Source organism: Branchiostoma belcheri, unplaced genomic scaffold (genome assembly GCF_001625305.1).
Source record: "Branchiostoma belcheri isolate BF01 breed outbred unplaced genomic scaffold, Haploidv18h27 scaffold51, whole genome shotgun sequence".
NCBI classification, from domain to species: Eukaryota; Metazoa; Chordata; class Leptocardii; order Amphioxiformes; family Branchiostomatidae; genus Branchiostoma; species Branchiostoma belcheri.
In genome coordinates, this window is record NW_017804143.1 from 929,006 (window position 1) to 944,470 (window position 15,465).

Consider the following 15,465-nt stretch of genomic DNA (forward strand, 5'->3'; position numbering starts at 1 on the left):
CATGATCGGTGTTAGCTGTCCTCAGTGTGCTATTCATGAGCTGTGTTGCTGTCCTTTTTGTGCTGGTCATGGCATCTCTAGTTTGTGTGTACTATCCTTTTTGTGCTGTTCATGTTCTGTGTTAGCTATCATTAGCATGAGTTCATGATCTGTGTTAGCTATCCTCAGTGTGCTGTTCTTGATTTGTGTTAGCTATCCTTTTTGTGCTGGTCATGGCATCTCTAGTTTGTGTGTGCTGTCCTTTTTGTGCTGTTCATGATTTGTGTTAGCTGTTCATGATTTGTGTTAGCTGTCCTCAGTGTGCTGTTCATTTGTATTAGAAGTCCATTTTGTGCTAGTCATGGCATCTCTGTGTGCTGTCCTTTTTGTGCTGTTCATGATCTGTGTTAGCTGTCCTTGGTGTGCTGTTCATGGCATCTCTAGTCTGTGTGTGCTGTCCTCAGTGTGCTATTCATGACCTGTGTTAGCTGTCCTTTTTGTGCTGGTCATGGTATCTCTAGTTTGTGTGTGCTGTCCTTTTTGTGCTGTTCATGATCAGTGTTAGCTGTCCTTGTGCTGTTCATGATTTGTGTTAGCTGTCCTCAGTGTGCTATTCATGATTTGTGTTAGAAGTCATTTTTGTGCTGTTCATGGTCTGTATTAGCTATCCTCAGTTCATGATTTGAGTTAGCTGTCCTTTTTGTGCTGTTCATGATCTGTGTTAGCTGTCCTCGGTGTGCTGTTCATGGCATCTCTAGTCTGTGTGTGCTGTCCTCGGTGTGTCTGGGCCTGACCCGTTGCTTGGCTGTCCTGTGTTTGGCCTGGACGTGCTGGAAGTGTTGGATCAGCTGGTGGAAGTTAATTCTGGTCACATGCTCCCTCTGCTCAGGGGGAGGTGCCTGGACACTGTGGGGGGAGAGGAAAAGTTTTTAGGGTTAAGTTAGGCCACAGTAATTTGATTTGTTAATTTTGAAAAAAAAACAGTGCTTTGTCTGCTTTGCTGGCCACTGCTCACTCATTCTGTGAAAGCCTAAAGGGGAACATTCTCAAGAAAACTGAAAATTAACTTTTCCTAGAGTTCTCTAGATCTCAAGAGATACTGGTTTAGGCATTATGGCCCCAAAGGTCACCTACCTATCTACTGTATCACTGTGTCTTTGAGACTGCATTGTAGATACAGTTCCCTGTAGATATGTAAATATTGTACATTTGGGAATGCATCCATAGCAGCAACACCTGTGCTGCTGTGCAATGTGAACTAGTAAGAATTGCCCTGAAGAAGGTGTCGGCTGTGAATAAAACACTTGGTTGTGTAAAATGAGTCTCTTTAAACATGCATCACAATTTCACCTTTGGTGCTGTGGAATGAGATGTGAGGCTGGCAGACAGTCCAGTCGGTGTCTGAGAGTGTCAAAGGCTCTACTCTGAGGCAGCAGCATGAGGAGTCCGTACAAGGCCTTGATCAGGTACGCATTCTGTTGGGCATCCAGCAACTGTAGTCTGAGGTCTGAAAAACAATGTTGAGTACCAACCTTAAAGACAACAATGAATGAAGAACTTTATTGGCACAACAAAAGTGCAGCGACTTTCGTAAGGTCTTTAACTACATTTAGACAGACAGAAAGATATGTGGGTGCAACAAAATTAACATAGTAGACATACAAGACAATAGATGAATCAACTTGTATTACTAGTAACAATAACACTAAAATACAATAGTTTCTCAAACAGTTAAACCTGATAGGTATTATTCAATGAACAAAGATTTGGACCACTCTTCTGATGTGAGGAAACAGCAAATCTTGCAAATCATCCTAGCTTCCAGTTCTTGATTTTGGCAATTGTTACTTATTGTTACTTACTACCATGCACATTTTGAAGTTGTGACTTACATGTAAAGATGGGAGATTCTATCAGCTGCACCAACTTGTCTATCTCTGTCAGGAACTCGACTGTCACCTCCAGATCACCACTGGTCTCACGTCAAGGAATCAGCAACAAAATACAAAACAGCCTTCAAATTTTACCTGCACCACTCTGAATTTAGGAGGTATGGATCATGCTAAAAACCATAGCAATGATTTCTTTTATAGTACTTTTTACTGTTGGTAACAGCCAATGCAGTACATTGACCGGTGCAGGTTAAGTGTAGGTACAATGTAGACACCAGAAATACTTGCAGAGCTCCAATTTTACCTGCACTAACCTGCATATACCCAGTACATGGACCAGTGCAGGTAGACATCAGAAATACCTGCACAGCTCCAATTTAACTTCACTACCCTGCCAAAGCAGGTGTGATTTCGATCCATGTATGTACAGCATACATCACTATAAGAAGGATACAAGAGCTGCAGCAGGTCGCAGGAGTGTCTGTAGTTCTGTGTGAGCAGACAGAGAGACACTGTGGCCACGGGGTTGTGACACCACGACTGGTACAGGCAGCAGAACAGGTCACAACTCTCCTGGAAACAAAGAAGACAAAAAGTTTGTTTTGTTATGGCTTCACCATGCTTTCTCTCATGTTTCTTCTCCTCCTTCTCCTGCCATTTCTTTAAATGGATTCAACTCTGCCATTTTTCAGTCAAATGACCTGAAATTTGGCTTGGAGGTAGAGTGGGCAGTTTTTGACAAAATTTGTAAATTTTGACTAAATTTGTACATTTACATTATGTCCCATCTGAAAGGACGTCCCTAACCAAAATCTGCATTTACTTAAAGATTTGTGTCTGCTGCTACCTTTGTTTTGAGGTCCTTGAGTTGTGTTCTCAGCTCGAACAGCTCCGTGGAGGTGAGCAGGATGGAGTTGAGGGTCTGCACCATGATGGCAGCAAACCGCAGGTCCTCTTCTTCCAACAGGATCTCTGCCAGCGCTCGGAAGATAGCCTCCGCATTCAGCAACAGACACAGCTGTCTGTAATGTACAAGGGAACATCATTCAGCAACAGGCACAGCTGTCTGTAACATACAAGGGAACATCAGGACTTGAATATAGCCTCAAAATTCAGCAACAGGCACAGCTGTCTGTAATGTACAAGGGAACATCAGGGCTCGGAATATAGCCTCAAAATTCAGCAATAGGCACAGCTGTCTGTAATGTACAAGGGAACATCAGGGCTCGGAATATAGCCTCAAAATTCAGCAATAGGCACAGGATTCGAACCCATGACCGCTTGATCCCCCATCTGAAAGATGTACTGCAAGGCCATCAACACCACATGACACATTATTGGCACATGGGTAGAACGTACTGGGTCTGCACAAAGTCTGGAAAGTAAGGAGCACAGCACTCCAACAGATGGTATAAGTTAAGGTTGTATTTTTTATTCAAGCCGAGGATAAAATCCATGTATCTTATGCATATCATATCAAATTCTGACACAAAATAGACCAAGCATCTAACAGAAACTGCACTTTTGCACAGACGCAGTATGTATTACAAAAAAAATGTATAATCTGCAAATGTGGTCACAGTATCTAATATCCACAATCCCCATGTACATGAAGTAACACTTGCTCTTCCCCTCCTGTACCTGACAATGAAGGACCCCCTGTTCTCCAGTAGCTCCTTGTCTGTGCTGAACAGTTTGATGAGGCTGACCATGAACTTGGTGAAGTACGTGTTCATCATGACTCCTGGGGATGACGGCTCTCCACCTAGGATGGACACAAAACTTCCGTCAAATCATGTTCACTGGATTATACAACTGGCTTATTGAACTTATCGGGTTCACTGGATTACTAGTATTGAAGTACTACCTGGTTTATGCATTGCAGGTTAGTGCACGAAAAATTGGAGCTTTTGCAGGCATTTTTCATGTGTACCTGCACCTAATCTGCACTGGTCCATGTACTGGGTATATGCAGGTTAGTGCATGTAGAATTGGAGCTGTGCATGTATTTCTGACGTCTACCTGCACCTAACCTGCACTGGTCCATGTACTGGGTATATGCAGGTTAGTGCAGGTAAAATTGGAGCTTTTGTGCAGGTAAAATTGGAGCTTTTGCAGGCATTTTTTTATGCCTACCTGAACAGGATATTTTCCTTTAAATGTTTAGATTCATAAGGAAAAACAAGACTGCCCACCTGTGGCTAGATTTTGGCTAGACCCACTCTTCTCCCCGGCAGGTCGTGCCCTCTGCCCAGCTGGTGATGACGCTATCTCTGCTAGAACTTCAAGGTCAAGTAGGATAACCTGCAAATAATTAGATTCATACATGTTAACAACGCAGACAAGTATAATGTGTTTCTTCACAAACCATGGACTATTAATGTAGTCTTTCAGTAAATGTCATCCCTGGTGCTAAATAGTATACACACGTCTGTCCTTGGTGCTGAACACTATCCATACACAGGTAAACATGTCTGTCCTTGGTGCTGAATACCATCCACAGACAGGTAAACATGTCTGTCCTTTGTGCTGAACACTATCCACACACAGATGAACATGCCTGTCCTTGGTGAGTTCTGAACACTATCCACACACAGATGAACATGCCTGTCCTTGGTGAGTGCTGAACACTATCCACACACAGATGAACATGCCTGTCCTTGGTGAGTTCTGAACACTATCCACACACAGGTAAACATGTCTGTCCTTGGTGCTTAAACCGGCCAGTATTTTACCCTGGGTAAAAACAATAAGGAAGTGCTCCCACTGTGACCTTCCCAGCAGATTGAATAGTGAATTGGCCCATAAACTCATAAAAATCCTAGACTGTCTATCCTTCAGAACAAAGGCAGGAGCATTTGCATACTGGTCAGTTTTCAAAGATTCAAATTTTTTATCATCTACTGGTTTTTAGTGTAACATTTTCAAAAGGCAGAATGACCCAGATACTTGTTACGAAGCCACATAAGCAAGGAAATCGCAACTTTCAGTTCGAAAAATCAATCTTGAACAAATTCCAACTTTCAAATCAGCCCTGTCAAAGTTTTATCCAATGACATACATGCACATGTATATGGCGCCCTTACTATATACATGTAATACCCTTCCTTGCTATATCAAACTTTCAAAGTGTCTACTTGTATCTGTCTTTCTCACAACTGAATTAGCTTTGGCAGTTTTGTGTCTGACATATGGCTTGTAAATGTGATGCCTACTTGCAGTCAGATAAACCAGTATGGACTTAGGCTCTGTATGTAGAACTGGGCATGTAACTGTCAACCAAAGTCTCAAGCTGTCAGAATATGGCAAGCCAGTATACTTCATATTTCTGGATACTCGTGAATATAGCTTCTTATATATGTGTGTGTGTCTCATTTGAAAGTGTCTTGAAGAGAAATTTTTACTTGGCAAGCTGAACTGTCTTAGACAGGCCTCCCCCATGTACACTGCACGGCTGCCAGAACAAGACTGAAGTCTGGTAGTTTATGTTATCGAATTTATATCGGCAGGGTGGGGTCATTATATAGTATTACTGGCCTCTTTAACACTATCCATACACAGGTAAACATGTCTGTCCTTTGTGCTGAACACTATCCACACACAGATGAACATGCCTGTCCTTGGTGAGTTCTGAACACTATCCACACACAGGTAAACATGTCTGTCCTTGGTGCTGAATACCATCCATACAGGTAAACATGCCTGTTCTTGGTACTTAGCACTATCCATTATGGTAAGTGAATGTGTTGGTGAAATGTTATGTATTCTACACTTTTGTGGTGGAATGTACATACTTATAACTTTATAACTTAAAGGTAAGACAGTGTACCTACAATTTTGATAAAATCGATACAGTATTATCCTGTATTATCATAATAATTATATAGAGAAACATTCAATTCATATGTTATGATTATAACACGAATATTACTGAAGATTTGGTTACAGTTCTATGAGCAAAATAATGTCTTTAGTTAGTAGAAGTAACACTTTGCACCAAAAAATTAAATCGTTTGATTGGAAAGATTACTTACTTCATCAGCCTTGTCTGATAGAGTCTTCAGTAGAACTGGGAACAATTCATCCACATGCCGGAAAATCTGATGTCAGAAGAAAAAATACACATGTCTGAGACATACTCAATCATATAGACAGTATAAAGAAGTGCTCAGATTTAAAAGTTAGTCTAGCAGCTTAGAAATAAACTATCATGGTCTATAGAAAGGATTTCGAAGCTGGTGCATTACGCCGAAGGGCAGTTATACCCGCTATAAAGCGCTTTATATACAGGATGTCACAGTTGTGGAATAACATAGGCAACTAGCAAAGTACTGGATTGTAAATAGTGAATTGTGTAAGTTTGCCATGTATTGTTAATTTTGTAATGTTTTGTACGTTTGAAATATATGTATGTAAATATGAATGTGCAGACCACAGGAAGAATAGCCTCTTATGAGGCTAATTGTGGATCTGAATAAAACTGAAACTGAAAATATACCCACTGTACCCATACAGATACAGATTCGTTTTTTATATCATAATTTCTGTATATCATAAATCATTTTTTATACGAAGAACTTTGTTAACCACAAGGGACCGACCTTGTTTGGTATCTTGATATGGAGGTTGTAGATCCAGCGCAGTACAGCTATTCTGGTCAACATGGATTCATGGAGCAGGTGTCGAGTCAGAACATCCACAACTGGAGCAAGTTCTAGTTCAACCTTGTCCCTAGAGAGAGAAAAAAGTTCTTGTTAAGAAAACCAGTTGAAAATTTGATACACAAGTTTGAAACTTTGTACTATGTTAACTGAGAAAACTGGAGAATTTTTATGCCAGTTCAGAACTTATTGACTGTTAACACAGAAAAAAAAGAAAAAGAAATTGAAAAATATAAAAACTACATCTGTAGGTATGGTTTTGGAATAACAGTAGCAAACAACAGTGTCAAACAAAAGTAGAAAAGTTCAACAAAGCAGGAAAAAAATCAAGTTGCAAAAATTGATGTAGGCATACTTGTAAGAGAAAGAGGATAAGAACCTAGAGAAAGAAAAGAGAAAGAAAAAGAGTTTGTCATTTACATGTAAGACCAGCCTGGAAAATGTTTATTATAGTCAATTCTAATATATCTCTTCCACCACAAGTATAATTCCACCAAGAGTTTATGGATTAAAAGACAATCAGTTACTAGATTGCCTACAACATAAACACTCAAAGTTTGTTTATGATACATTTGACAGTGGAGGAAGGGAACATTGTTCTTCAGACTTCCCCCATTTCTTTTGATATTTATGGCTTCACCCCACTAAGAAGTGGTTTCTGCAGTTTTGAATACCCAAAGTACAAAATGTATGAAAGACTGATTGAAATGTACTAATGTGAAGCAGTATGTGTCAATATCATAAAGGTTGCCTTAACCAGAATATTTCCAGTTTTGCTGCTCGGAAATCACATTGGATGCCTTTAAAACTGACCCCTTGTCTCTTTCCTTCTCCTTATCCTGATCCTTGTCCTCCCCCTCCACAGGGCTGGTGGGTACGGACAAGTCGTCCTCTGTCGTGATCAGTCGCAGCAGGCTGTTGTTTACGGCAATGGCCGTGTCCTTGATATGTGTGCAAGGTCAAGGTCAAATCCTGGACAGTCTCACTTCTCTTAAACCTTCCTAGTATGATGCTCGACTTTATTACAACATAGGGCTACACAACGATCACATTTTCAATGACCACTGTATGTTCATGGGGGTGGCAGATGCAGAAGAAAGAAAGCGGGCAAATCATTTGTATGTGATATTAATGATAAATTTGCGATACAGAAGTGACCATGAAAATCGTGAATATTAAAGTACCATGAAGATAAAGTGGTTTACAGGTACTGTACTTCTGTCCCAGAGACAGGCTAAGGCAGAAGTGGCTGGATGTCCTAACAACAGACTTGAGAGATGCAGGACACAACCTAACTACAGCCTGGAAAGCAACGCAGAATAGAAGCACATGGAGGACTGTTTGCCAGGGCTCTCCTCCAAGCATTCGGACATGAATGAGTGAGTACTTCCGTCTCAGAAGTGAAAAAGGATATTCTTTCTCCTGTGGTCCTCGTACGCCACACACGGCAGCACGGCGGTGAGGATTCCGGCGGCAAACGGCAGCATGGCGCGGCCGGACAGCAGGATGAACTCCTTCAGCCACATGATGGCCGTCAGCTGCAGCAACTCATCTGGGAAAAAGGAAAGAAAAAAAGCAGTTTTAGCTCACTGAAGAGTTAATCTAACACTGGTCATAACATTGGTCAGAAGACAGACTCTAAGTACAGTATTTACAGGTTCGTTGGCTCTTTTTGACAAGCACAATGAACAATGGACCACGGTAATGTACATGTCCCAACCTAATGACTGCGACCCTTTCCTGAATATCTTTAAGGTTGGGCCTGTGTTTTGTGTTTCCTGTGCTATGAGAACCAGTCAGAATTGCCCTGAAGAAGGTGACAGACGGTCAATGAAACATCGGCTGAATAAAACACTTGGTTGTGTAAAAAGAGCCTCTTTACTCAGTGACTTACCAAACTGATGAAACTATTCATGGATGTTTACACTAATGTTGTGTAACTAGATGCCACAATGGCACCTAGCCTATACAGACCTTGTGCCTGACAGTGCACGATGAGGATGTTGACCATGTTGCTGAAGTTGGCACTGCTGGGACTTTTCTTAATACCCTTCAGGAACTCTCCAAGGGCAGATTCACACCTGAGGAGCAACAGATAAGAACTATTAGATAAAGACAGAAAGTCATGAAGGCAGAGGCATACAAGGAAAGTGAATCAATCACCTTTTATAAGAGACTTAGACATACATGTACATGTAGGCCGGCCATAGATGGTCCAGTATGTCTCTATGCAAGCAAACTGGACACACTATGGCCGGCCAACTCCCCTGGCCAGCTTCTTTTTAGGCCAATTTCTACTACTGTGTATTTATTCAGCCTGCAAAGGAGTCTGGTGGAGACTAGGTCACTAAAGCCGTGGACAGCAGACTTTGTGTTCTAGACTACCTTTCATACTTTGTTTTGTTTGTTTGTTTGTACTCATTTACACCTGAGTGAAGTGAGGAAAGTTGTGTTAAGTGCCTTTCCCAAGGGCACAAGATCGGTGGCATCGGGCAGGATTCAAACCCGGGACCTCTTGGGTCTGACCCAAATACTCTACCGTTATGCCACAAGACCCCACTCAAGTGAAAAAGGAAAGGAAAACTAACTGTTCTCTGTCAGCAGGTCTCCAGACTTGTACTTACATCCTTCTAACCTCTCTACTGGGATCTGCCAGGATGTGGAAGAGTCCATCCAAGAACTCGGGGAGGTACACCAGCATGTTGATATCTGGCACGGAATCTAACACTGTCACCTAGAAAAGGGAAATATTCAACATGTTAGTAACTAGAAACTTTTAAGGTAACATTTGCTTTGTGTTTACCTTCGCATATGGTCTGCTCTGTTAATTTTTATTCAAACACAAATTTCATTTATACGGTGATAGGAGCCTAAATCCCTTACCCAGATTTCGTCAACCTTGTTCACAGAATTTGGGTAAGTCAATATTTACTTAGTGTTGAAACATAAAGTTTTTAGCCTTTTTTGTCATAATGCATTATAGTTTTATACCAACACAGATGAACTTTTAATGTAAGGTTTGTCAGATGTTTTACGTCTATTTCTTTTAAATTTTACACAAACTTTCTACTGTGATACAAGTGTATTTGATACGTACCCAAGACACCAGAAACTGCCTGGCAAACTGGTTCTTAGTGTAGATTCTCTCTCTCAGCAGTGGCATGAAACTGGCCAAGTCAAACGACGTGCTTTCTGAGACGATGTCCTGTAAATGTCAGCAAACCTTGCAGTTAAAATACATTGTACCAGGAAAGTACCCATCTACTAGCTAAGACCTACTAGGGTACTGGTGGCTCAAGCTTTCCATCTCAGGAGTTAAACTTCAATAAACAATATCACAGGGCAGAAATCCATTTCATTATGATCCTACGATATAGATTATCTCAGCAGCAATCAACAATCTCAGATCAACTTTCAATAGAGATTCTCAAGGAAATTAAGACTTGCTATTACTATGATGCCTTCTTCCAAAAAATAATTTCATAAGGTTGGTAGAACATATAGGATGCTGGGATTTTTCTTCTTACCCAACAGTAATGTCTCTCGCTTGTAAATAAGGTTAAAATCGACCTTGTCATTAGAAGCTAAATGTAGAAGTAATATAATACCTTGAGAAGTCGATCTAGAAGTTCAGAACCATTCTTGACGTTTGGATCTGGATCTGCAGCAAGCTTCAGTGGAGAAAAGTACCATATTGTAATTATGATCAATAACAGCACAGAATATGTTCTCACCATGATAAAAACAATCATCATTAATATCATAACAAAGGTATTTTTACTGATCTCCGAAGAACCTCCTAATGAACTATATACATTGTAAAAATGTCTCAAGTGATCTTGACATGTACATTTGTATGTAGAGGAAAGTCACCAAAAAGAGTGATTGTATAAAAAATTTTGCAACTGTTTTGTTCGATTTACAGTATGGTTGAAAACTTTTTTTTTGTAAACGGCCGAAAATTCATGTGCGCGTGGATGTCATCCATATAATCAAATCAACATGGCCTAAGGAATAAACAAAGGCTCAAACAAGCAAACAAGCACATGTGATAACCTTGCTAAGTCCATCAAAGATGTCGTTGAACCTGCCCAGCACAGCTCCCCTGGCCACCTTGACGATGTTGTACAGAGCCTCGCAGGCGTAGTAGCGAACACGACTGTCCGGGTCCGAGAAACACGCCAGGACTGGGTCAATCAGAGGGTCCAGGTACATGCTTGACTCCTGGGATTGTTAGAAAACATGCATATAGTACTGTAAATCACCTTATATTCCATTGCAATGGCCAAGTGGGTAGAGTGCTCGCCTTGCATTCAGTAGGTCGTGAGTTCAATCCCCGGCCGAGTCATACCAAAGTAATTTAGTACATTCAGCCTCTTGACAGCAAAAAAACATGATTTCAATGAAGCAATTCAGTTTTCCATGCACAGTAACACATAAAATCATGAACGGATGAAAGTCACTCTCACTCACTATCAGATTTAGCATCAGATTCTGAGTGGCAATGTGTTTTACATCAATAGATGTTAAATCAGCACAAAGGACAGGCAGAATAAAACTAAACAGACCTTTCTCTAAAAAAAATGTAAGTGTAGGAGAATAAAAATACTAGTAATATTTATTTAGTAATAATACATTTTCATTCAATATCATACCTTTCCCAGAGCGATTGCACAAGCTGCCAGGCCGATGAGGCCCCCTTTCCTGCTGTGAGGATTGTTGGACACGGCAAACTCATCAGTCAGGACTCGGATCAGCTGTTGGATCTGGGAACTGTTGTTCGCTGTGGAGAACTCCTTTACCATTCTGAGGAACACATTAGATTACTTAGAATTCTGAAAATTCTGAACCACCAACTGTACCTCCCCACGACACCCCAGATGGTAGAAGTGGACGGGTAAAGTAAAGTAAGTAAGAATTCTGAAGGATCAAGATTTAAAAAAATAATTCCAACAGGTTGGTAGAACATAGGACATTGGGATGTTCTTGTACACAGCCTAGAATTTGACCTACCTTGTTTAGGTTTCGATATGTCTATCAGACACCTTCCTCAGAGCTTATGTTCTTGCCATAAAAGTGCCACCTACATTACTGGTACATCAGCTATATACATAGAGCAGCGAGAGGCATTACTTAAGTAAGAAGGGGTCAGAAGTTCTGAGGAAGGTGTCTGATAGATATCAAAACTTGAGCAAGGTATAGGAAAAATCCCTGGCTGTGTACAAGAAAATCCCTAAATATGATATCTATATGATAACTTGTACCTCTATATATCTTATACTTGTGTTTCGGTGTATTCTGGTGTATTCCGGCAAGTAGGCTTACCAATTCAGAAGTGGCACTTGACCACTGACTTCTGCACATACCATAATAGGCCAACTGCACGTACGCATTATAAATAATGTTGGAAAAGATTTTCCCTGCACACATTGCATATTAACATAATAATTACACGTGAATTTTCATTTTGTAGTACTCTTTTTTTTTTATATAGCAAAAAAAATCGGAATCTACATGTTGTTTTGATACCATACGTAACGTTACGTTTCAAAATCAAATACTACTGAATAGCAGTGATTGTGGTTTATGATATATGATATTATGAATGACCGCTGTAGTAACATATGTAATATCATGTTTAGCTACGTATACCATCATAACGGAATTATTACGCGATCATACTAGTATTCGATACACTTCAGCAATCACACGTACGTACGTGAAAAACGCTGTGAAAAACAAAATTTGATGTAACACCCGGCAGTTTTATAGTACTGCGTCAAATCGTTGTTGTTGTCGTCCTTGTTTAACGTTTAATATCTCGCCAGACGTGGTCTCTCAGTGCTGGTTTACACTTGGTTCAGTTCAGAGTCAATTGTCTCTCTAGGAACTAGCTATTTAACACTTGGTGACTGATGATCTTACACTAATCTTACACAATCGTTCTCGCCCCCCTCCCACCCCTTCCACTCACTTTTCGATCTCCAGCGCAGCGACTTTCCTCTTCTCGTACAGCTTGTCGTTGAGCGCGCGGACGGTGGACAGGCTCAGCGGGGCGAACTCCTTCTCAGAAGAAGACATGGTGCCGCAAGAAAACCTCGGCGAGGTTTCTTTTTTACAAAAACTAAAGGCAGGCAGCGAACCCGGAAGCTAGCCGGGGCACACCTTGGGGTCATGAGGAGGTCACGGGACCGGAGGAATCCAGATCCTGCGAATCGGCGGACGGCCGAATGTCGCACTATCTTTTATTCAGCCAAGCTTTTTTTTTTTCGTCCAATTTAGGATATTTTAGGCCATGTTGATTTGATGATATGATGGCCAAAATATTTCACTTTAGCAAGAGCAGCAATTAGTATGTATTAGTATTTAATATGAATATAAATACGAGTAGACAATTTAATAGAAATAGCTAACTATCTAGTACTCGAAATTAACATTACTGAGCATATGAGACTATGTTGATAGTTGTCAAGAGGTTTCATAGCTATTGCCAAGGAGGTTAACCTCCTTGCTATTGCTAAGCAGGCCTAAGCAGTGTTACATGAAAAAGTAAAATGACAATAATAAATCGTTACATCTGAATAATGAATACAGACAAATATAAAATGCAATGTGTGTTCACTTCATTCTTTGTGTAATCATAAACTTCTAAGGATTCAAAATTACAACAAAGTTTAAACTATAAAAAACGATCACGAAAATGGAATGCTAATAGTATCAGCTGACGTATTTGTACTCACAAATACATGTATTGGGCTACTTCTTGGTATTGAAATATCTATGTAAAGGCCATATTTTCGTTTTCAAGTAATATTTTATGTGGCACTACTAGTACTTTCTCTTCGCAAGCCTCACAAACCGTGTTGTTACTTCTACCACATATTTCTCGCACCTGCTCCCTTATAGTAGTATTAGGATACAATATGCAATAACGAATGTGTACAAATATTCACAATATATATGATACATGTGTAAGCAAAAAAATCATCGCTATAGTTAATTGCGGTAATTCTTCTTCTTTCGCTCTTCTCTATTGATCCTTCGAAACACCGGCGGCAGCGTTCTCTCTAACAATACGCGACCTTTTCTTCCCACGGCCGTACTGGGCACCTGCCTTGGCTATCCCGTACGGGCTAACAGTTTCATCAAGGTCTTCATCCTTTATCGTTGAGTAATATGGGTCAATTGCAGTGCTTTCGGCGGTAGCTCCGTCAGCCATATTTTCGGGTACATTTTCGGAGGCATTACCCGGTTGGTTGTTACTTCGCAGTTCGACCATCGCATGTTCCTCCCTATAGATATTCTGTTTATTCCGTAGAGCGATGCAGACTGCGAAAAGGACAAGAATGGGTACTGTACAGAGGGGAACAATCACGTACCAGTTAACATTCAGATATGTCTTAACTCTCGTAGGAAGAAATACTATGATGGGGTGTGTGGGGGCTTTAGTGTTGACGACTGTTGAATGAGTGGGCGTACTCGTGCTACTTCTCTCAGAGGTGGCCAGTTTGTGTACCACATGCAGCGCACTGAAATTGTCTGGGACAAGTACTAGTATTCGAGTGGAATAAGTGCCAGCGGACGACTTTACACCGCATCGGATAGATCTCCCTTGCCACTGTCCGGCAAGTTCTACATCTACAGCTAACACAGACACCGTCCTTACACCATAGTTTGGAGCTGTCTGTTTGTGTGAGCAATTTGTAGTTATTACATGGGACGGCGTCTCCCATGTCCATCCACAAGCACTTTTGTCGTGTTGGACTGAAATGTTGAAGTGCTGAGAAGTCATGAGGTTGGCGTTTCTTTCATTCTCACCTAAACCCGGCAACACAATAGTAGTGTTATCTGGTAGGACCCAGAAGATACTACTCTCTTCCTCCCAAGTCGCCTGGCACCGAAACTGTAAATCATTATCATCAATGTCCTGCGTAATCTTCACTACAGGCGAGGGGCATGGCAAGTCGTTTGTGGGAACGGAGAAGATGTCTTTGCCCTCCATTCCCAGTGGGTGGTGGCAGGGAAAAATAGCAGGGATAAGAGTAAAGTACATCCTGCCTAAGATAGCGAACCAGCGATTTGCACAAGTACAGCGTAGTCTAGTTCCTTCCCAAAACAGCATTGTTGGTCGCTCTAACCTTAGGCCTCTTAGCCAAGATTCCCACAAAACCGTCAATGGATTGCCTTTCATACATAATGCGAATATCCCAAGACTGCGAAAGGCTCCTGGCTCTATAAGGGTGATCAAATTTTCATCTAGAACTAACCTGAATATTCTTCGTGTGCCGAAGAACCACTGCTTTTCGACCCTATTCAATTTGTTACCCTTCAGACACAGTTCGCTCAAAGATGCGTTTTGAAAAGCACCTTTCTTGATCGTCTCTATCTTGTTATAAGACAGGTCCAGCTTTAGCAACATTTCTAATTTCTCGAAATAATGATCCTCTAACTTAACCAATCGGTTGTGCGAAAGGTCGAGAACAGAGGTACGGTTCAGTCCATGAAAAGCCCCACGGTGAATTGAAGAAATCTGATTGGATGACGCGTTTAATTGTAACAGATTTTTTAGACCGTTGAATCCACCACGAGCTAAATAGCTCAGTGACGTGTGGTGAACTTGCAACCAATGTAAGGCTGTGAATCTCCCCAGACCTGATGGTGCTAGACTCGTCAGATTCACCCCCACGAATGTCTAGAAAGCGAATGTTTTGTAGGGTGTCACCGGGGACCAAAGAACCAGACAGGTTGGTGGATGCTACGTCAGTCAGTTTGAGAGACAAGGCAGTGGGCGGAATGTTACACGCAAGTGACCTGAAGTTCTCGAAACCTGACATGCTGCAGACGACACAGCACCACCTACGACCCATGTTGTCTACTAGATTGCGAATACTAGTATTAGGACAGGTCGAATTTTTGCAGACATCTGGTCGAAA

General features: G+C 41.2%; 2 protein-coding genes across 2 annotated transcripts; both read right to left on the reverse strand.

The window, feature by feature from the left end:
• Positions 1–268: 268 nt before the first annotated feature.
• On the reverse strand, positions 269–12,713 carry LOC109480567 (protein VAC14 homolog). The gene is made up of 18 exons (XM_019782798.1): positions 12,507–12,713; positions 11,188–11,338; positions 10,589–10,756; positions 10,141–10,203; positions 9,630–9,737; positions 9,157–9,266; positions 8,507–8,613; positions 7,947–8,084; positions 7,346–7,481; positions 6,473–6,602; positions 5,906–5,971; positions 4,067–4,175; positions 3,513–3,636; positions 2,719–2,893; positions 2,326–2,444; positions 1,872–1,951; positions 1,330–1,486; positions 269–885 (listed from the first exon to the last, which is right to left on the reverse strand). The coding sequence occupies exons 1-18, from the start codon at positions 12,611–12,613 to the stop codon at positions 723–725; spliced, it is 2,211 nt and encodes a 736-aa protein (XP_019638357.1). The 5' UTR covers positions 12,614–12,713; the 3' UTR covers positions 269–722.
• An 849-nt stretch (positions 12,714–13,562) lies between these two features.
• On the reverse strand, positions 13,563–14,585 carry LOC109480439. Its single transcript, XM_019782628.1, has one exon. It carries the CDS (start codon positions 14,583–14,585, stop codon positions 13,563–13,565), a length of 1,023 nt encoding a protein of 340 aa, XP_019638187.1.
• Between the last annotated feature and the right edge of the window lie 880 nt (positions 14,586–15,465).